This window comes from Salmo trutta, chromosome 5 (assembly GCF_901001165.1).
Source record: "Salmo trutta chromosome 5, fSalTru1.1, whole genome shotgun sequence".
In the NCBI taxonomy this organism is placed as follows: domain Eukaryota; kingdom Metazoa; phylum Chordata; class Actinopteri; order Salmoniformes; family Salmonidae; genus Salmo; species Salmo trutta.
The window spans coordinates 63,627,234-63,650,269 of NC_042961.1; the positions used below are offsets into that span (position 1 = coordinate 63,627,234).

Here is a 23,036-nt window from a genome sequence, read left to right on the forward strand (position 1 = left end):
AAGGCCAAATCTATTTTGCATGAAGAAACAACGTGTCATTCATCAAACACTTTGTGAATATCTGGGTTTTCCAGAAAGACTGCATTTAGTCAGTGGACACCACTCATTTTTATTACAACACACCTGTCATAATTGTTTTCTTTACTAAAGTAGAGGTTTATTATTATTATTGCTAAAGGTACTGCATAGGTATAAACATGTTTTTTCCCCCAAGAGAGAGCACTCGTTCCCCATTTCCTCACCAGGAGTTCCCATCAAATAGAAGGAATGAAGTGACACCTTGTGTAGAATGTCCTTTTAATAGAGTTGTGATAACATATTATGTCGTGGAGTAACAATACAATCCTTGTCTGCAAAAGCCAACTTTTTACCTGGGGGCTTTGTAGACCCTTCAAAGGCGTTCCAATACCTGGTCCCCATGAAAAAAACCAGATGTTATGACAGCTTATAGACAGTAGTAGGCAAATGAAGGGAAAAAGCCCAGTTGACTTTTGGACAGTTGAAGAGAGCAAAGTCTAAGACATTTAGACGGCAAACCCTGTTGTGCTTTTTTTTCATTGCTTTTTATCTTATGTGGCTTCTTTTTCCATATGAAGTTGTATAATAGCCTATCTAAAGGTACAGGAAGTGGACTTGGGAATGTCAATAGATGAAAAAAGATAGGATTCACGAGAGCCCCTCAGGATAAAAGCACCCTTCCTTGAAGACTTAAATCCCTCCCTAACATGAGGATCATTTCTTTTTGACAGATTCAGTTACAGGCTTCAAATTAAGATCATCCATTCATATCTTGATCTCTCTGGCCTGGAATGTAACGCCTTCAGATTGACTTCGACATGTTGTTCTGAGGTCCTGAGCGCTCTGGAGCAGGTTTTTAATCAAATACCTCTGTACTTTGCTCTGTTCATCTTTCCCTCTATCCTGACTATTCTCCCTGTCGCTGAAATCATCCCCACAGCATGATGCTACCACCACCATGCTTCACCGTAGGTATGGTGCCTGGTTTCTTCCAGACGCTTGGCATTCAGGTCAAAGAGTTCAATCTTGGTTTCATCAGACCAGAGAATCTTGTTTTTCATGATACCCTTCCCCAGATCTGTGCTTCGACGGGTCACCGGTTCGAATCTCAAGTCCGACAGGGAAAAGGTGCGAAGTGGGAAGTGGGACGGAAACAAGAGGGCTGCTGGCATCAGCGTCTCTCCTGCCTCGAGCCTCATCTCATTCAATTGAGCTCTCCTGAGGAGTTCCCTTTCAACGGCACTGCAATAATAGAATGAGAGGGTGATTAAGAAAAGGCCAGTTAGCGCAAACTTAACATGTACAGTCAGCTTTCTACATCAAATATTTCACCTACAAGTACAGACAGAGATTAAGAACCCGGGAGCCTTGCAAACACACATATACAGCCCACCTGAATTAAATGTAGACAGTCCCAACACTGAAAAGCTATTGATTTGGGGAGGAGTGATTTTAAAAATCTGTTTGTAATAGAATAGAGGTAATTAAGGTGGAGTGATTGAACTAAAGCTCACAATATTGTGATGAAAGCATTGGAACATCTCTGAACGGTTAGAGATCACCTCACCTGTCATCCATTGACGTTTCGCACGTCGATATCCAACCACATGTCCCATTGGCGCGGCTACTGCAGCTCCCACTGCAGCTCCCACTGCCAGACAAAGCCCAGCTGTCCAGTAGGACTGGCACGACTTGGGAAAGACGTCATCTGAAACACAGAAGCCATGTAGAACCCATTACATACTATCATACCAATTGATTGGTTTGGACCTCCAGATTGCTAATCTATGAAAGAACATTGGCAGCGTGGTGCAAACAAAATAATAATTTCATAAAACATTTTCAAAAACTTCCAATTGTAAATTCAATAATCTTTTCAAAACAGATCCCTCACCAGGAATGCGAATCTGCTTCGTTCTGGTGATGTTCTGCTGTTGAACTCTACAGGTGAACCAGTTGTTGTCAGTCTGCTGTATGGTGACATTTCGTCTCACAGTGTAGAAACCCTCGGTGTCAGTCTCGGTCTCTGTAGGTCCAGTAGCAGGGAGGATGGCTCCATTGTTGTCAAACCACTCCAGCTCAGGTTCAGGGTACCAGCCTTCGGACTCACACCTCAGGACCAGCCCACTACCCTTAGTTCCTTCAATAGAGAGGACTGGCAGAGATCCAGGGCCTGCAAAAATGAAAGTTAACACAGGGGCGAGATTCCTGTTATGAATATGAATGGATTCATTCCTTGTTCTCAAGGCAGAGTTGCAAAGAAAAAGCCATATCAGTAATATTAATGGTCCACTATGTGTTAGTTAATATTACTGTTTCTTAATGGGTGTTAATATTACTGTTTCTTAATGGGTGTTAAGAAGCAGTAATATTAACACCCATTGAGAAACAGAAATTACATTTACATTTTAGTCATTTAGCAGAAGCTCTTTTCCAGAGCGAAAATTCATAAATTTTTTTTTCCCGTACGGATCCCCCGTGGGAATCGAACCCACAACCCTGGCGTTGCAAACACCATGCTCTACCAACTGAGCCACACGGGACCATATTAACTAAAACACAGTGGACCATTAAGAAACAGTAATATTAACACCCATTAAGAAACAGTAATATTAACACCCATTAAGAAACAGTAATATTAACACCCATTAACCTCTCTAGGGTAGGGGGCAGTATTTTCACATCCGGATAAAAAACGTACCCGATTTAATCTGGTTATTACTACTGCCCAGAAACTAGAATATGCATATAATTGTTTGATTTGGATAGAAAACACCCTAATGTTTCTAAAACTGTTTGAATGGTGTCTGTGAGTATAACAGAACTCATATGGCAGGCAAAAACCTGAAGATTCCTTACAGGAAGTGGCCTGTCTGACAATTTCTTGGGCTACTTCACTCTCTTTATTGAAAACTGAGGATCTCTGCTGTCACGTGACACTTCCTACAGCTCCCATAGGCTCTCAGAAGGCGCCAGAACATTGAATGATGACTTTGCAGCCCCTGCCTGAAAAACAGTAGCGCATTTGGATAGTGGTCGATCTGAGAACAATGAGACGGGCGCACGCTTGCACGTGAAGAGTCCATTTTCTTCTTTGAACGAAAACAACGACTCCCGGTCGGAATATTATCGCTATTTTACGAGAAAAATCGCATAAAAATTGATTTTAAACAGCGTTTGACATGCTTCGAAGTACGGTAATGGAATATTTTGAATATTTTTGTCACGATACGCATCACCGCTCAGATAGTGTCTTGAACGCAAGAACAAAACAGAGGATATTTGAACATAACTATGGATTATTTTGAACCAAAACAACATTTGTGGATGAAGTAGAAGTTCTGGGAGTGCATTCTGACGAAGAACAGCAAAGGTAATCCAATTTTTCTTATAGTAATTCTGAGTTTAGTGAACGCCAAACTTGGTGGGTGTCAAATTAGCTAGCCCGTGATGGCGAGCTATCTACTTAGAATATTGCAAAATGTGCTTTTGCCAAAAAGCTATTTTAAAATCAGACACCGCGATTGCATAAAGGAGTTCTGTATCTATAATTCTTAAAATAATTATGTTTTTTGTGAACGTTTATCGTGAGTAATTTAGTAAATTCACCAGAGGTTTTCGGTATGTTTGCTAGTTCTGAACGTCACATGCCAATGTAAAAAGCTGGTTTTTGATATAAATATGAACTTGATTGAACAAAACATGCATGTATTGTATAACATAATGTCCTAGGAGTGTCATCTGATGAAGATCATCAAAAGGTTAGTGCTGCATTTAGCTGTGGTTTTGTTTTTTGTGACATTATATACTAGCTTGAAAAATGGGTGTCTGATTATTTCTGGCTGGGTACTCTGCTGACATAATCTAATGTTTTGCTTTCGTTGTAAAGCCTTTTTGAAATCGGACAGTGTGGTTAGATTAACGAGAGTCTTGTCTTTCAAATGGTGTAAAAATAGTCATATGTTTGAGAAATTTAAGTAAATTGAAGTAATAGCATTTCTAAGGTATTTGAATATCGCGCCACTCGATTCCACTGGCTGTTGACTTCGTCCCACATACCCTCGAGAGGTTAAGAAACAGTAATATTAACACGCATTAACCTGTTAGGGCTAGGGGGCAGTATTGAGAATTGTGAAAAAAATATGTGCCCATATTAAACTGCCTCCTACACAAACTCAAAGGCTAGGATATGCATAGTATTATTAGATTTGGATAGAAAACACTCTGAAGTTTCTAAAACTGTTCTGAATGGTGTCTGTAAGTATAACAGAACTCATATGGCAGCCAAAACCCTGAGACAAATCCTAACAGGAAGTGGAATTCTGGTGTTGAATCACTTTCAAGGCTTTCCTATGAAACACACAGTGAGTTAGGATTCATGTAGCACTTCCTAAGGCTTCCACTAAGGCTTCCACTAGATGTCAACAGTCTTTACAAAGTGGTTTGAGTCTTCTCCGGTAAAAACTGACCGAATGAGAAGCCTGGAAAGTTTGTCATAAGCGGATGGCCTATACTACTGTGACGTGCATGCATGTGGGGACTCTTTCGTCCCGAAACGTTTTATAAGACAATGCAATCGTCCGCCTTGAATATTATTGAAGTTCTGATTGAAAAAGGCCCTAAAGATTTATGCTATACAACGTTTGACATGTTTGAATGAACGTAAAAAAATTTTTTTTTGTACTTTCGTCGCGACATGTTCTGCGCGCTTCGTACATTTGGAGTAGCCTTCGGAACGCGCTAACAAGAAGGAGCTACTTGGACATAAATTATGAGCTTTTTCTTTTTTTCAAGCTTTTTCGAACAAAGCAACATTTGTTGTGGACCTGGGATTCCTGGAAGTGCCTTCTGATGAAGATAATCAAAGGTAAGTGAATATTTACAATACTATATTTGATTTTAGATGACTCCAAGATGGCGCTACCCTGTATCGCCTAGCCTATTTTTCTGAGCATAGTACCTCGTTTATTGCAAAGTGTGATTTCCCAGTAAAGTTATTTTTAAATCTGGCAATGCGGTTGCATTCACGAGATGTTAATCTATAATTCTTTGAATGACAATATTATATTTTACCAATGTTTTCGAATAGTAATTTTTTAATTTGTTGTGCTGATTCACTGGCGGTATTAGACGGAAAATATTTTCTGAACATCACCGCCGAAGTAAAATGCTGTTTTTGGATATAAATATGAACTTGATAGAACAAAAAATGCATGTATTGTCTAACATAATGTCCTAGGAGTGTCATCTGATGAAGATTGTCAAAGGTTAGTGCATAATTTTAGCTGGTTTTCTGCTTTTGGTGACGCCTGTCTTTGCATTGACAAAACATTACATACAGCTATTTTCAATGTACTGTCCTAACACAATCTAACTTTATGCTTTCGCCGTGAAGCCTTTTTGAAATCGGACAACGTGGTTAGATTAAGGAGATGTTTATCTTTTAAAGGTTGTAAGATAGTTGAATGTTTGAGAAATTTGAATTATGACATTTAATAGTTTTCAAATGTGGCGCCCTTGATATTTCATTGGCTGTTGATAGTGTGTACCGGGGGTAGCGTCCCAGTTAGCCCATAGAAGTTAAGAAACACTAATATTAACACCCATTAAGAAACAGTAATACTAACACCCATTAGTTAATATTTCTGTTTCTTAATGGGTGTTAATATTACTGTTTCTTAATGGGTGTTAATATTACTGTTTCTTAATGGTCCACTGGGTGTTAGTCATTTTGCTTTTTGGAAACTCACTTGATCGTGATGGTTGTCTTGGGGGATGTTGTTTGTTATCTATGAAAAATATATTTATGACATTTTGATAATCTCAATGAAAATGTGCTGATGACATAGTAACACCTTTATGAAGCGCGGAGGAAAATGCAATTTTGATCATTTATATAAATAAGGATAAGACATTGTACTTGACAGAGAAAATAACATCTGATGTGTACACTAGTATTTACATGACTCACCGACCAGGAGTTGAACGACAGGTCTCTGAGTCCTGCTCACTGTTGGAATGAAGCAGGTGTAGTTTCCAGCATCAGAGAGAGTAACTCCTGTTAGTTTCAATGAGACGTTTCCATTCTTCAGTTCTTCTTTAAACAGTGACGTCCTTCTCTTGTAGGATGGATTCTGGTCCTCTTCAGAGTCACGATGGTCGCGGTAACAATGCGCCTCTTTTGGCTTCAAGTCTGGTCTGAGCCACTCCACTGTGTGGCTCGCAGCATTCATAGTGGGTTTCAGGAAACAAGGAAGGATGACATCACCACCCGCTACGGCATGAACCCTGGACATTGGAGCAACAACCTGAACCTGACCTGAAAAAACAAAATCAGAGTGAATATCTTTAAGACCAAATAGTCTAAATGTTGTATAAAACTTTGCAAAAGAAGTTTAGTATGGTAATATAGTAGAGTTTAGTACTTAGTAGCACATTTTGTATTTGTCGTGAACAGACTCACGTGCTCACAAAATACTACTATTTTACCCAACAGATCAGACTGATCCCTGGAGAATGAACACCAAATTAGAACAGATTCAACAGCTGGGCAATAGTGAATTGTAAAAACAAGAAGTTGTTTATATTGAAGGGAGAAATAATTACAGTATTCACCATCTGGATGTCAGTGACATGCACGTTGTATGTATATACTGCTGCATTCAAGACAATTGGGAACTCATAAAATAAAAAATAAGTGAAATCATTATGTCGCCGGCATTAACTTTTTCCAACTTATTTTCCTTACCAAAACATATGGAGCATGAACGGCAAGCTGGCAGCACAACACCGGGACACAGCGAAGGATGTAGCGAATATCAGGGTGACAGCTAAAGCACAGGGCTTGATTTTCACTGAAAACGCACAACTAGTTACAGCATTAACGTCTACATTTGTTAGATAAACCTCAACAATCACTCCGATCAAAACAGAATGATTCTGAACACTGACAAACTTTCCTAGCGCCAAGAACCATAGAGGGTTTAGTTCTTCCTGATCTCGTATTACCTCTAGGTGGGAACGCAGTCAGACCAGCCGGTAATACGCTTGTCCCCCCGCGACCAGGTTTATACATCAAACATCCTCTGTTCAGGATGTGGTGTTAGTTTTCTCCTTAACGAGATTTTAATGGCTCGGTGAAAAAACGTGTACTGTCAAAATAAATAATTCCCACCACCGTGCTAGGGTGGCTAATGCTACTTCCTGATGTTGCCAATGTTCATTTGATCTGAAAAATCGGTGGTGGATTGAGAGAAATGTCAACAAACATCAATGACATCACACCTGCTAAGATCTGCATGTCTCCACCTCATCTATAACTACTACTACTACCACCACCACTACTACTACTGCTACTACCACTATACCCATACCGTTTGTCTCACAACAACATCCCTCATACCTTGGAGTTTTCCAGTGCTTGTAACCAGTGGTGACCCGTCATTCAGGGCAGATGGGGCTCTCTCTCATTTTCTGTTGTTGTTTTGCATGTTATTTTGGCATTAATGTGTCACATATCAGTTTGCACACAATGTCAAAAATAAATACAAACATCATTGAGTTAATAAAGCCTCCAAATCCAGAGAATACCAGACTTTGTTGACAAAATGATGACAACATTTGCCCATGAAGGACCGCCACGCCACCTTCCTGTTCAAGTGAGCACAGCCCAACAAGGGGAGTCCAAAATGTATTATATGCTGCTGCATAAAAGATGCCAGGGAGATATGTATACTATAGCTAAGAAAGTAATACTAAGTGTATGTATGTTGGTAGCTGTTAGCTGTTAGCAGCCCATGCGCCACACACTAATAATTTGGTCTATTTTTTTCCCTCTTAATTATATTGTTTTTGCCCCACCAAGATTTCCATGCTAAAATCGCCACTGCTTGTAACACATGTGGCCTCAAAACTGCACTAATCTGTTTCTCTCTGTTTCTCGCCCAAATGTTTTAAATTAGATACATCATGTTACCTTCTACTCCAGTCGGTCGTTGTTTTTTTCCTTCTACAAATTAGTGAACTAGGCCTTTATTACTCCAGCTGACAGCAAATAAACTCTCTCAACATCTTCCTGCGGCCCCTCATGATGAGCTCAGATTTGGGTATCTCACCGCACCCTCATATGCCATGTCTTGAAATATGCAGAAAGACACATTAAAAGTAAACTTACATCATAAAACTTCTGCAGGCCAACTTTCTAACTCCACCCATAACTTCCAGAAGGGATTCATTATTTAGTCATTATTAGTTTTACACGTAAGACATGACTGCCATTGTGCTGTAAACATTTTGAATTGTGTATCATATAATACATTCTATACATTAGTTTATACTGGATTAAGCGTACATTTTTGTTAGTTATGTTCCAACACTCCCTCCCTCTTGTGCCAATATCAGATATTTTGAAGTCTGTGTTCCAATAGTTTGTATTTTCTTTCTATTTTTGTCGTCAGTTGGCAAGGTTTGTCTATCTTACCTTATATATCTTACCTATCATATGAGTATCCTTTTTCTGACTCAAATAAATATCAATTCCCTCCATTGTGTTTTAATAAGACAGTGTGCATATTTTTCAGTTGAGTCACAAACGCACCAGGCACCAGGTTGGAAGACCAGTCAGTCTGGTAAAAGTCCTCCAAAATCGTCTACATGGCTGGCTGCGTTTTGCTACCAACGGAAACTTCTGGAAGATTGCCCATTTTTTTGTTTCTCTAACGAACCAGAATTCGGAGGCAGTGGGAGAACCGATTCAAGTAAATATGTTATGAACATTATGAATAGATTCTCCAGTTCCAGTCCCTAGCGAGAACAACTATCACTCTGCCCTCAGTTTAAGTCAGAAGTTAACATACACCTTAGACAAATACATTTAAAAACTCTGTTTTTCACAATTCCTGACATTTAATCCTAGTAAAAATTGTCTTGTGATCCTAACTGTCTTAGGTCAGTTAGGATCACCACTTTATTTTAAGAATCTGAAATGTCAGAATAATAGTAGAGAAGGATTTATTTCAGCTTTGATTTATTTCAGCTTTTATTTCTTTCATCACATTCCCAGTGGGTCAAAAGTATACATACACTCAATTAGTATTTGGTAGCATTGCCTTTAAATTGTTTAACTTGGGTCAAATGTTTTGGGTAGCCTTCCACAAGCTTCCCACAATAAATTGGGTGAATTTTGGCCCATTCCTCCTGACAGAGCTGGTGTAACTGAGTCAGGTTTGCAGGACTCCTTGCTTGCACACGCTTTTTCTGCCCACAAATGTTCTACAGGGTTGAGGTCAGGGCTTTGTGATGGCCATTCAAATACCTTGACTTTGTTGGGCTAGGGGGCAGTATTGAGAATTTTGGAAAAAATATGTGCCCATTTTTAACTGCCTCCTACACCAACTCAGAAGCTAGAATATGCATATTATTGTTCAGGTTTGGATAGAAAACACCCTAAAGTTTCTAAAACTGTTTGAATGGTGTCTGTGAGTATAACAGAACTCCTATGGCAGGCAAAAACCTGACAAGGTTTCATGCAGGAAGTACCCTGTCTGACAAGGAGTCGTGCGTCTTGCATCTGTTTATTGAAAAGTAAGGATCTTAGCTGTAACGTGACAATTCCCAGGGCTCCGATAGGCTCTCAGAACCCGGGAAATACCTGAAGGTTGACGAGGCAGCCTCAGGCTGAAACACATTATCGCCTTTGGTAAGTGGCGGATCAGAGGACCTTTGAATGAGGCGCATGCACGATTCGCTCCCGTGGAGAAATTTCATTCGGCTGTTTAGCGCATTGCAGATTCCCGGTTGGAATATTATCGCTTTTCTACGAGATAAATGGCATAAAAATTGGTTTTAAACAGCGGTTGACATGCTTCGAAGTACGGTAATGGAATATTTAGACATTTTTTGTCACGCCATGCGCAAGACCGTGATGTAGCATTCTGATAGTGTCTAGAACTCACGAACAAAACGTCGCTGTTTGGATATAACGATGGATTATTTGGGACCAAACCTACATTTGTTATTGAAGTAGAAGTCCTGGCAGTGTATTCTGACGAAGAACAAGAAAGGTAATAACATTTTTCTTATAGGAAATGTGATTATGGTGAAGGCTGAACTGGGTGGGTGTCTAAATAGCTAGCCCTGTGATGCCGGGCTATGTACTTAGAATATTGGAAAATGTGCTTCATCCGAAAAGCTATTTTAAAATCGGACATATCGAGTGCATAGAGGAGTAATGTATCTATAATTCTTAAAATAATTGTTATGCTTTTTGTGAACGTTTATCGTGAGTAATTTAGCAAACTGTTAGTAAATTCCACGGAAGTTTGCGGGGGGTATGCTTTTTCTGAACGTCACATGCTAATGTAAAAAGCTGGTTTTTGATATAAATATGAACTTGATTGAACAGACATGCATGTATTGTATAACATAATGTCCTAGGTGTGTCATCTGATGAAGATCATAAAAGGTTAGTGCTGCATTTAGCTGTGGTTTGGGTTTATGTGACATGATATGCTAGCTTGAAAAATGGGTGTCTGATTATTTCTGGCTGGGCACTCTCCTGACATAATCTAATGTATCCACATAATTGTCCGTCCTCATGATGCCATCTATTTTGTGAAGTGCACCAGTCCCTCCTGCAGCAAAGCACCCCCACAACATGATGCTGCCTCCCCGGTGCTTCATGGTTGGGATGGTGTTCTTCGGCTTGCAAGCCTCCCCCTTTTTCCTCCAAACATAACGATGGTCATTAATAATAAACAGTTATTATTCCATTTTGTTTCATCAGACCAGAGGAAATTTCTCCAAAAACTACATTCTTTGTCCCCATGTGCAGTTGCAAACCGTAGTCTGGCTTTTTATGGCAGTTTTGGAGCAGTGGCTTCTTCCTTGCTGAGGGGCCTTTCAGGTTATGTCGATATAGGACTAGTTTTACTGTGGATATAGATACTTTTGTACCTGTTTCCTCCAGCATCTTCACAAGGTCCTTTGCTGTTGTTCTGGGATTGATTTGCACTTTTCGCACCAAAGTACGTTCATCTCTTGGAGACAGAACGCGTCTCCTTCCTGAGCGGTATGACCGCTGTGTGGTCCCAAGGTGTTTATACTTGCGTACTATTGTTTGTACAGATGAACATGGTACCTTCAGGCATTTGGAAATTGCTCCCAAGGATGAACCAGACTTGTGGAGGTCTACACATTTTTTATCTGAGGTCTTGGCTGATTTCTTTTGATTTTCCCATGATGTCAAGCAAAGAGCCACTGAGTTTGAAGGTAGGCCTTGAAATACATCCACAGGTACACCTTCAACTGACTCAAATTACATCAATTAGCCTATCAGAAGCTTCTAAAGCCATGACATCATTTTCTCGAATTTTCCAAGCTGTTTAAAGGCCCAGTCAACATAGTGTAGGTAAACTTCTGACCCACTGGAATTGTGATGCAGTGAAATCATATATATATATATAATCTGTCTGTAAACAATTGTTGGAAAAATTACTTGTGTCTGGCACAAAGTAGATGTTCTAACTGACTTTCAAAAACTATAGTTTGTTAATAAAAACTTGGAGTGGTTGAAAAACGAGTTTTAATGACTCCAACGTAATTGTATGTAAACTTCTGACTTCAACTGTATACCAACATAATATCCAGGGCTGTCTAATTACAGTATAATGCAGTGTTTCTTAGTGAAGTCTGTCCTCAGATACAGAGAGCTGTGAAAAGCCTGTCTGCAGACAAAGAGGTCCCAGTGAATGCCCCAAGAGAATAAAGGTACATCCTTGTATACCATGGATTATGTGTACCTATGTTAGCACATTTTGTAAACAAAAATACAGTTTAAAAGTCACACAATGCATAAACCTATTACATGTGGATAAAAAGTTTGGTCAAGGGGCGGCAGGTAGCCTAGTGGTTAGAGCGTTGGACTAGTAACCGGAAGGTTGCAAGATCGAATCCCCGAGCTGACAAGGTAAAAATCTGTCCTTCTGCCCCTGAACAAGGCAGTTAACCCACTATACCTAGGCCGTCATTGAAAATAAGAATTTGTTCTTAACTGACTTGCCTTGTTAAATAAAGGTAAAATAAAAACTGATAGTCGACTGTTCTTAAAATTTTTCCATATATTAGACACCTATATTTTTTTCATATTTTTGAATAAAACCAACTATATGCTTGTATTATGCTGTTTGATGACAAATTACTTGAGGGAGATCAAGGTAACCAGAAAATAAATTATAAAAAATCTGACCCGACCATCCTCCTGCTGGCTTTCGCAGATTCTGATTCTACTGAAGTTGATGTTAATCGGCTACACGAGGAGGAGTCGGCAACAAATAGCCAATAGCTGTGTCTGTCCCGAGCTCACTGGCGCGGGAAACTGCCCAGAATATTTATACAATGTTGCATGTTCACTAGCGCAAGCATCGGGACGGACCCTGTTGGGCTGCATCACAGCCTGGTACGGCAACTACACCACCCTCAACCGCAAGGCTCTCCAGAGGGTGGTGTGGGGGCAAACTTCCAGGGGCAAACTACCTGCCCTCCAGGACACTTAATACCACCCGATGTCACAGGAAGGCCAAAAAGATCATCAAGGACAACAACCACCCGAGCCACTGCCTGTTCACCCTGCTATTATCCAGAAGGCGAGGACAGTACAGGTGCATCAAAGCTGGGACCGAGAGACTGAAGAACAGCTTCTATCTCAAGGCCATCGGACTGCTAAACAGCAATCACTAACTCAGAGAGGCTGCTGCCTACATTGAGACCCAATCACTGGATCACTAATAAATGGATCACTAGTCACTTTATACAATAATAATATTAATAATGTTTACATCATGTTTTCATTACTCATATCGCATTTTATACCATCTACTGCATCTTTCCTATGCCGCTCGGCAATCGCCTATCCATATACTTATATGTACATATTCTCATTCACCCCTTTAGATGTGTGTGTATTGGTAGTTGTTAGATATTACTGCAATGTCGGAACTAGAAGCACAAGCATTTCGCTACACTCGCATTAACATCTGCTAACCATGTGTTTGTGACCAATAAAATGTGATTTTGAATAGTTGATTCAATGTTTTAAGTTCATTGCAGACAGGCGAAGCCAATGTGATTTATAGGATATTTATTTTTATCAGGATATTTTCTACCTGCGGGCTGCAATGTTTTTATTTGTTGGTTATTTTACAATAATTGGAAATGGTAATAGAAGTTACTTTTTAGGTTTTTATCATTTTGACAAAGAGATATGAAGACGCTATTATAAATGAAAACCAGAACTGGCAGATGGGTAGAAATGGTAAGATAAATTGGCATTCCACATGAAAGGTTGCCAACTCATAGTGTAGCCCATTACCGGCAACTTCAGGAGAGGAACGGCAGAATATGTGATAGACACCAGGAGGAGAATGGTCGGGTCAGGTAAAGGTTTTTTTCTTCTGGAGCCTTCTTGAGGCATTAAATCGTAAGCTTAACCTCTCTAGGGTAGGGGGCAGTATTTTCACGGCCGGATGAAAAACGTACCCAAATTAAACGGCCTACTACTCGGGCCCAGGAACTGGAATATGTATATGTGTAGTAGATTTGCAAAGAAAACACTCTAAAGTTTCTAAAACTGTTTGAATGGTGTCTGTGAGTATAACAGAACTCATATGGCAGGCAAAAACCTGAGAGAAATCTAAGCAGGAAGTGAGAATTCTGGTGCTTGTAGTCCTTTCAAGTCATTGCCAATCGAACACACGGTGAGTTAGGCTTACTAAGGCTTCCACTAGATGTCAACAGTCTTTAGAGTTGTTTGAGTCATCTACGATGAACAGAGACTGAATGAGAAGGCTGAGAAGCTGGTGACCCCGGGGAGAAGACGCGCATTCACGCGAGAGGTAGCTCCACGTTCCAAAACGTTTTTCAAGACACAGGAACTGTCCGGTTGAAATATTACTGAATCTTCTCGTTCTAAAGGCCCTAAAGATTGATGTTATACAACGTTTGACATGTTTGAACGAACGTAAATACAATTTTTTAACTTTCATCGTCACATTTTCGGCGAGCTTACGACATTTTGAGTAGCTTACTGGACGCGAACAACAAGGCGCTATTTGCACATAAATTATGGATTTTATCGAACAAAACATTTGTTGAATACCTGGGATTCCTGGAAGTGCCTTCTGACGAAGATCATCAAAGGTAAGTGAATATTTCTAATGCCATTTAATATTTTAGATGACTCCAACATGGCGGCTATCTGTATCGCCTAGTGTATTTTTCTGAGCACAGTACTCAGATTATTGCAAAGTGTGATTTCCCAGTAAAGTTATTTTGAAATCTGGCAATGCGGTTACATTCAGGAGATGTCAATCTATAATTCTTTGAATGACAGTTTAATATTTTATCAAGGTTTTTGAATAGTATTTTTGTAAATTGTAGCGCTGATCCACCGGCAGTTTTGGAGGCTAAATATTTTCTGAACTTCACGGGCCACTGTAAAATGCTGTTTTTGGATATAAATATGAACTTGATAGAACAAAAAATGCATGTATTGTGTAACATGATGTCCTAGGAGTGTCATCTGATGAAGATTGTCAAAGGTTAGTGCTTCATTTAGCTGTGTTTTGGGTATTTGTGATGCATGCTAGTTGATTAGAAAATGGCTGTGTACTCTCCTAACATAATCTAATGTTTTGCTTTCGCTGTAAAGCCTTTTGGAAATCGGACAACGTGGTTCGATTCAGGAGAAGTGTATCTATAAAATGGTGTAAAATAGTCCTATGTTTGAGAAATTTGAATTATGAGATTTTGTGGTTGTAAATTTGGCGCTCTGATTTCTCACTGGCTGTTGAATAGTGTGGGACGATTTCATCCCACATACCCGAGAGAGGTTAAAGCATCAGACGAGCTCAATGCCTATAGTTGATTTTATTAAAACACATAGGGTGTCATATATATATACACATATATATATATACATACACACACACACACACCAACACACACACACACACACACACACACACACACACACACACACACACACACACACACACACACACACACACACACGTTAAAATTCAGAGAAATTGAAAGGTCGAAAGAACAGATAACTCAGTCGACCAAGATTAAAACCAAAAACATGAGACAATATATTGTCCAGATACTGATACAGATAGAGCCATTCTGGATCTAAAGAAAAGACACCCTGATACTACTGGTCAGGGATACAACATCAAAACTCAAAAGAACAGATGTATAGACACTGATTCAATGGCATTGAGGAGTATACCACCTCAGTCACCGGCTTCATCAAGAAGTGCATCGACGCCATCGTCCACACAGTGACCGTACGTACATATCCCAACCAGAAGCCATGGATTACAGGCTACATCCGCACCGAGTTAAAGGCTAGAGCTGCCGATTTCAAGGAGCAGGACGCACATAAGAAATCCCGCTACGCCCTCAAACGAACCATCAAACAGGCAAAGCGTCAATACAGGACTAAGATTGAATCCTACTACACAGGCTTTGGCGCTGGTCGGATGTGGCAGGGCTTGCAAACTATTACGGACTACAAAGGGAGACCCAGCCGCGAGCTGCCCAGTGGCGCGAGCCTACCAGACGAGCTAAATGCCTTTTTTGCTCGTTTTGATGCAAGCAACACTGAAGCATGCATGAGAGCACCAGCTGTCTGGACGACTGTGATTATGCTCTCTGTAGCTGATGTGAGCAAGATATTTAAACATTCACAAAGCCGCGGGGCCAGACGGATTACCAGATCATGTACTCAAAGCATGCGCAGACCAACTGGTAAGTGTCTTCACTGACATTTTCAACCTCTCCCTGACAGAGTCTGTAATACCTACATGTTTCAAGCAGACCACAATAGCAACCTGCCTAAATGATTACCGCCCCGTAGCACTCACGTCAGTAGCCATGAAGTGCTTTGAAAGGCTGGTCATGGCTCACATCAATCAACGCCATCATCCCGGAAACCCTAAACCCACTCCAATTCGCATACCGCCCCAACAGATCCACAGATGACGCAATCTCAATTGCACTCCACACTGCCCTTTCACACCTGGACAAAAGGAATACCTACGTGAGAATGTTGTTCATTGACTACAGCTCAGTGTTCAACACTATAGTGCCCACAAAGCTCATCACTAAGCTAAGGACCCTAGGACTAAACACCTCCCTCTGCAACTGAATCCTGGACTTCCTGATACCACCTGGGAGTAGCCTAAGGGTAGACAACAACACATCTGCCATGCTGATCCTCAACACTGGGCCCCCCAGGGGTGTGTACTTAGTCCCCTCCTGTAGTCCCCTCCTGTAGTGCCTGTTCACCCACGACTGCGTGGCCAAACACGACTCCAACACCATCATCAAGTTTGCTGACGACACAAGTGGTAACGATGAGACAGCCTATAGGGAGGTCAGAGACCAGGCAGTGTCTCTCCAAGGGAAAGGCGGGCCGAACAGGCCCCCATTTACATATTTTCCCTCTGAGGAGACTGAAAAGATTTGGCATGGGTCCCCAGATCCTAAGATAATTCTACAGCTGCACCATCGAGAGCATCCAGACCGGTTGCATCAGCACCTGGTATGTCAACTGCTTGGCATCTGACCGTAAGCCATTACAGAGGGTAGTGCGTACCGCCCAGTATATCACTGGGACCAAGATTCCGGACTATTTACATTGACAACCCCCCCCCCTTTGTTTTTACACTGCTGCTACTCGCCATTTAATATCTATGCATTATTCCTACCTACATGTACAAATTACGACTAACCCCCACGTATTTACTCGGTACCCCCCTGTATATAGCTTGTTATTGTTATTTTGTGTTAATTTATCTTTTTTTAACTTTAGTTTATTTAGCAGTTCTTGGACTGCATTTTTGGTTAAGGGCTTGTAAGTAAGCATTTCACGGTAAGGGAAAGGGGGATACCAGTCAGTTGTACAACTGAATGCATTCAACTGAAATGTGTCTTCCACATTTAACCGCTATGAATCAGAGAGGTGCGGAGGGGGCTGCCTTAATCAACATCCACGTCTTCGCCGCCTGGGGAACAGTGGTCTACTACACCTGTTGTATTCGGAGAATGTGACAAATACAATTTGATACTACTGATCAGAGATACAGAGGTCTAATGTGTAGACACTACTGTGTGTAGGTCAGAGATACAGAGGTTAGCACATTTATATGTGTTAGCACATTTATATGTTCAGTGTAGTTAGTTAGCAGAGAGCACAGGTCATGAGAGAACACTCTGGCTGTGTCCCACATCGCACCCTGTCAACTACATAGTGAACTGCTGCTGATCAGATTCCTGGTCAACAGTAGTGCTCTTTATAGGAAATAGGCTGCTATGTGGGATGTACACTGTGACTTCCATTTAGTTCACCATCTTGTCTCAGGCCTCTGATAACACACTGTCATGTCACCACCTATTACACCCCCCCATCTGGTCTCAGTCCTCTGATAACACACTGTCATGTCACCACCTATTACACCCCCCCCCCCCCCCATCTGGTCTCAGGCCTCTGATAACACACTGTCATGTCACCACCTATTTCACCCCCCATCTGGTCTCAGTCCTCTGATAACACACTGTCATGTCACCACCTATTTCACCCCCCATCTGGTCTCAGTCCTCTGATAACACACTGTCATGTCACCACCTATTACACCCCCCATCTGATCTCAGTCCTCTGATAACACACTGTCATGTCACCACCTATTACACCCCCCATCTGGTCTCAGTCCTCTGATAACACACTGTCATGTCACCACCTATTTCACCCCCCATCTGGTCTCAGTCCACTAGCTCATCATTTGAGGTGCGACATCAAATAACAGACGTGCAATGAGGACACACTCATAATACTCCGATAATCCCAAATCCGTAAACACGGGCACCCTCATAGATATCATCCTAACTAACTCGCCCTCCAAATACACCTCTGCTGTTTTCAACCAAGATCTCAGCGATCACTGCCTCATTGCCTGCATCCGTAATGGGTCTGCGATCAAACGACCACCCCTCATCACTGTCAAACGCTCCCTAAAACACTTCTGCGAGCAGGCCTTTCTAATCGACCTGGCCGGGGTATCCTGGAATGACATTGACCTCATCCCGACAGTAGAGGATGCCTGGTTGTTCTTTAATATATACACAGGCAGTCAGGAAAGCTAAGTCTAGCTTTTTTAAACAGACATTTGCATCCTGCAGTACAAACTCTAAAAAGTTCTGGGACACTAAAGTCCATGGAGAATAAAAGCACCTCCTCCCAGGTACCCACTGCTCTGAGGCTAGGAAACACTGTTACAACCGATAAATCCACTATAATTGAGAATTTCAATAAGCATCTCTACGGCTGGCCATGCTTTCCACCTGTCTACCCCTACACCCATATCCAGATAGCTGATGTTCTGAAAGAGCTGCAAAATCTGGACCCCTACAAATCAGCCGGGCTAGACAATCTGGACCCTCTCTTTCTAAAATCATCTGCCGAAATTGTTGCAACCCCTATTACTAGCCTGTTCAACCTCTCTTTCGTATTGTCTGAGATTCCCAAAGATTGGAATGCTGCTGCGGTCATCCCCCTCTTCAAAGGGGGAGACACTCTAGACCCAAACTGCTACAGACCTATATCTATCCTACCCTGCATCTCTAAGGTCTTCGAAAGCCAAGTTAACAAACAGATTACCGACCATTTTGAATCACAACGTACCTTCTCCACTATGCAATCTGGTTTCAGAGCCGGTCATGGGTGAACCTCAGCCACGCTCAAGGTTCTTAACGATATCATAACCGCCATCGATAAGAGACATTACTGTGCAGCTGTATTCATCGACCTGGCCAAGGCTTTTGACTCTGTCAATCACCACATTCTTATTGACAGACTCAACACCCTTGGTTTCTCAAATGATTGCCTCACCTGGTTCACCAACTACTTCTCTGATAGAGTTCAGTGTGTCAAATCAGAGGGCCTATTGTCCGGACCTCTGGCAGTCTCTATGGGGGTGCCACAGTGTTCAATTCTTGGGCCGACTCTCTTCTCTGTATACATCAATGATGTCGCTCTTGTTGCTGGTGATTCTCTGATCCACCTCTAACAGACAACACCATTCTGTACACATCTGGCCCTTCTTTGGACACTTAACTAACCTCCAGACGAGCTTCAATGCCATACAACTCTCCTTCCGTGGCCTCCAACTGCTCTTAAAACGCAAAAAATAAATAAATGCATGCTATTCAACCGATCATTGCCCGCCCATCCAGCATCACTACTCTGGACGACTCTGACTTAGAATACGTGGACAACTACAAATACCTGGGTGTCTGGCTAAACGGTAAACTCTCCTTCCAGACTCATATTAAGCATCTCCAATCCAAAATTAAATTTGGAATCGGCTTCCTATTTCGCAACAAAGCATCCTTCACTCATGCTGCCAAACATACCCTCGTAAAACTGACCATCCTACCGATCCTCGACTTCGGCATATGTCATCTATAAAATAGCCTCCAACACTCTACTCAACAAACTGGATGCAGTCTATCACAGTGCCATCCGTTTTGTCACCAAAGCCCCATACACTACCCACCACTGCAACCTATATGCTCTCGTTGGCTGGCCCTCACTTCATACTCGTCGCCAAACCCACTGGCTACAGGTTATCTACAAGTCTCTGCTAGGTAAAGCCCCACCTTATCTCAGCTCACTGGTCACCATAGCAGCACCCACTCGTAGCACGCGCTCCAGCAGGTATATATCACTGGTCACCCCCAAAGCCAACTCCTCCTTTGGTCGTCTGTCCTTCCAGTTCTCTGCTGCCAATGACTGGAATGAACTGCAAAAATCTCTGAAGCTGGAGACTCATATCTCCCTCACTAGCTTTAAGCACCAGCTGTCAGAGCAGCTCACAGATCACTGCACCTGTCCATAGCCCATCTGTATACAGCCCATCTATCCACCTCATCCCCATACTGTATTTATTTATTTATTCTGCTCCTTTTGCACCCCAGTATCTCTACTTGCACATTCATATGTTGCACATCCACCATTCCAGTGTTTAATTGCCATACTGTAATTACTTTGCCACCATGGCCTATTTATTGCCTTAATTCCCTTATTTTACCTAATTTGCACTCACTGTATATAGACTTTTTGTTTTCTTTCTACTGTATTATTGACTGTATATTTTGTTCATTCCATGTGTAACTCTGTGTTGTATGTGTCTAACTGCTATGCTTCATCTTGGCCAGGTCACAGTTGCAAATGAGAACTTGTTCTCAACTGGCCTACCTGGTTAAATAAAGGTGAAAAAAAGACATACACAAATAATAAAAAAATGTGTATTTCACGTTCGTTGATCAATAAAACGGAATCACTTACCAAAATGCAATTAACAGCAGGTTTCCTAGAAGTAGAACAGGGTCTGCAGAGCTAGCTGGCTACTGTAGTAGAACAGGGTCTGCAGAGCTAGCTGGCTACTGAAGTAGAACAGGGTCTGCAGAGCTAGCTGGCTACTGAAGTAGAACAGGGTCTGCAGAGCTAGCTGGCTACTGAAGTAGAACAGGGTCTGCAGAGCCAGCTGGCTACTGAAGTAGAACAGGGTCTGCAGAGCCAGCTGGCTACTGAAGTAGAACAGGGTCTGCAGAGCTAGCTGGCTACTGTGTCACTGGAAATTGCAATTTTTTTGTAACCTCTATTTAAGTCAGTTAATTAAGAACAAATTCTTATTTACAATGACGGCCTAACCAACAGTAGTACACTTTATAGGAACTTTATAGCCAAACCCTGGGCCAATTGTGCACTACGGAACTCCTAAACACGGCCAGATGTGATACAGCCTGGAATCGAACCAGGGTCTGTAGTGACGAACTGAAATAAAATGCCTTAGACCACTGCACCACAGTTGACCATAATGTCAAAATTACCAGTTAACTAGTTAACGTAATGACATGCTGACCCAGTTAACTAGTTAACGTTAGCTACATAAACCTGCATCTGGATGATCTAAGATGATAGCAAGTTGAGAATAACACCATATAACTTCACATCGTATTGCTAACAACGTTATATCACTTCAGGATGTATCTTTGCTAGCCGGCTTACATTGGGTTTACTAGCTAACTTAGCTAGCTAGGTAGCTGAGATTTCTGAAGCTAGCTAAGCGATGGTGTGAGCAACCCACCTTCGGATGTTGTAGAAAGACAGCAGAAGCAAAGCCAGCATAAATGCAAACCATAACGCGAAATTATATCCATTTTGACAAGCAATGTTACGTTTGATGCTGGTTGTTACTAGCGATTTTAGTTTCAAACACACTTTCCTTCCTCTTCAGTATAATGACGTTCTTCCTCTTCGGTCTAACGACGTTCCCAACAATCTTCTTCTTCTGAGGTTTAACGGCGGTTGGCATCCAATTTGTTGCATTACCGCCACCTACCAGCCTGGAGTACAACTCCCTTATACTTTACTTGAAAAAGAAAGAATGTACTGAATAAATACCCTACCATCTAACACTGTACTCACTAATTTCAAAATTATATAGAATAAAATTAACACCCCCCTACTCCACTAATTAAATGTATTTATTCCTTATTTATTCCTTCCTCATGCCATCACCCTGAAAGGATGGGACATCAGCACTTAACACACCCTGTTACTCTTTCTATTGTCAAGTCTCCCACACACCCAAATACCTCTCTGCAGCTGCCACCACAACCTCTATTTCCTGAGACTTCAGATCCATCCCTGCTGTACAGTTCATAACCATTGCTATAAATGCTAAAAATCCAATCTTACTGAAACGTATTTCACATTTTGCCCTATCCCTCTATACTGGTATATCTCTACTACTCTCACCACTCCTCCCCCTTGACCCATCTTCCTCTACTTTCTTCACTGCCTCAGCATATGACAACTTCTGCGCTACTATAACCCTGGAATCCTCAACCTGCCTCTCTCGCACGGGACGTTTCTGATCCCCAGCTCCATGGGCACCCCTACAATTAACACATTCCACTACTTTCCCCAATACTACACATTCCTTTGTCTCGTGCCCTTCTGCACATTTCTCACACCTTGGACCCTCCCTCCTACACACTGCTGCCACCTGCCCATCAGCTGGACACCTGTAACATCGTAATGTATTCAGAACATACGCTCAAACAGGATAATTTATATATCCTGACTTCACCTTGTCAGGCAGAGACTCAACATCAAAACTCTAAATAACAGACAATGACTCTTCTGTTTCCCCACTCTCCCCACCCTGTCTGCGTTGCATCAAACGACGAGCATCACATACACCGGGCCTCTTTCCCCTCAGCTGGTCAACTTTTCTATTTACTGCTACCCCAGTTATAACTCCTTTCATTTGTGCCCTTTTCTTGAGAAAGAAACAATTCACATTTCTTCCCATTCATTTTACTTCGAGCGCATTCTTCCTCTGCCCAACAGAAACACAAACAATTATCACTAGACCACTTCTAGTTACCCTCACCGACTCCACATGACCCAACTCTCTCCACCAGTTTGGATACCTCAAATGGATTCCTCCAGATTGGTAATTGGTTCAGCTGCTCCTCATTTACAAACCGTACTCCTACAAGATAAGAAGTAACATTCTCTTCTCTGTCTTCTCTACTTTGCTCCTTTTTCCTTTGTTTTGGACTCCACTTCTCCTTGATTCTACCGTCATTAGATTCAGAATCCACCTCATCATCCGCTTCCGCCATCTTTTTCACCTGCGTGAATCTTCCCTCTTCTCCAGCCCAGACGGAGACAAATGTTTTGACCTACAACGCAACAATGATATGTGCATTCTGCCACCTACTGTACAGCTGGGTAATAAGGATTTAAAAAATAATCCATACAAACTATCAGTAAGGAAATGTTACATCATCTTTTCTGTTTTAATCAGGTCCCTACACAGGCTCAGAAGGATCATGTGATGGAGGGACAGTCCTTGCAGTACTTCTGCCATTACGTCTTGGAGGCC

At 41.6% G+C, this 23,036-nt stretch overlaps 2 protein-coding genes across 3 annotated transcripts in view; one reads left to right on the top strand and one right to left on the bottom strand.

Annotated features, from left to right (window-relative positions):
• LOC115194770 (uncharacterized) overlaps positions 1–23,036 on the top strand; it is a 519,835-nt gene that overhangs the window by 227,672 nt on the left and 269,127 nt on the right. The gene's annotated exons all lie outside the window — the stretch shown is intronic.
• Positions 1,072–21,453, bottom strand: LOC115194777 (butyrophilin subfamily 1 member A1-like). Of its 2 annotated transcripts, XM_029754707.1 has the most exons (6): positions 21,225–21,453; positions 5,990–6,337; positions 5,769–5,807; positions 1,913–2,191; positions 1,586–1,726; positions 1,072–1,260 (listed from the first exon to the last, which is right to left on the bottom strand). In XM_029754707.1, exons 1-6 carry the CDS (start codon positions 21,295–21,297, stop codon positions 1,223–1,225), a joined length of 918 nt encoding a protein of 305 aa, XP_029610567.1. In that variant the 5' UTR covers positions 21,298–21,453; the 3' UTR covers positions 1,072–1,222. The 2 variants fall into 2 exon arrangements, with proteins under 2 accessions (XP_029610567.1, XP_029610568.1); XM_029754708.1 differs by lacking the exon at positions 5,769–5,807 and having other exon boundaries at positions 21,225–21,448.

Excerpts from the sequence above, each read along its gene's own strand:
- LOC115194777 (XM_029754707.1), bottom strand. The coding sequence starts at position 21,297 with ATGGATATAATTTCGCGTTATGGTTTGCATTTATGCTGGCTTTGCTTC. Across the intron at positions 6,338-21,224 it reads TCTTTCTACAACATCCGAAG|GTCAGGTTCAGGTTGTTGCT; the intron begins GTGGGTTGCTCA and ends TTGTTTTTTCAG. Across the intron at positions 2,192-5,768 it reads AAGACAACCATCACGATCAA|GCCCTGGATCTCTGCCAGTC; the intron begins GTGAGTTTCCAA and ends TCATTTTTGCAG.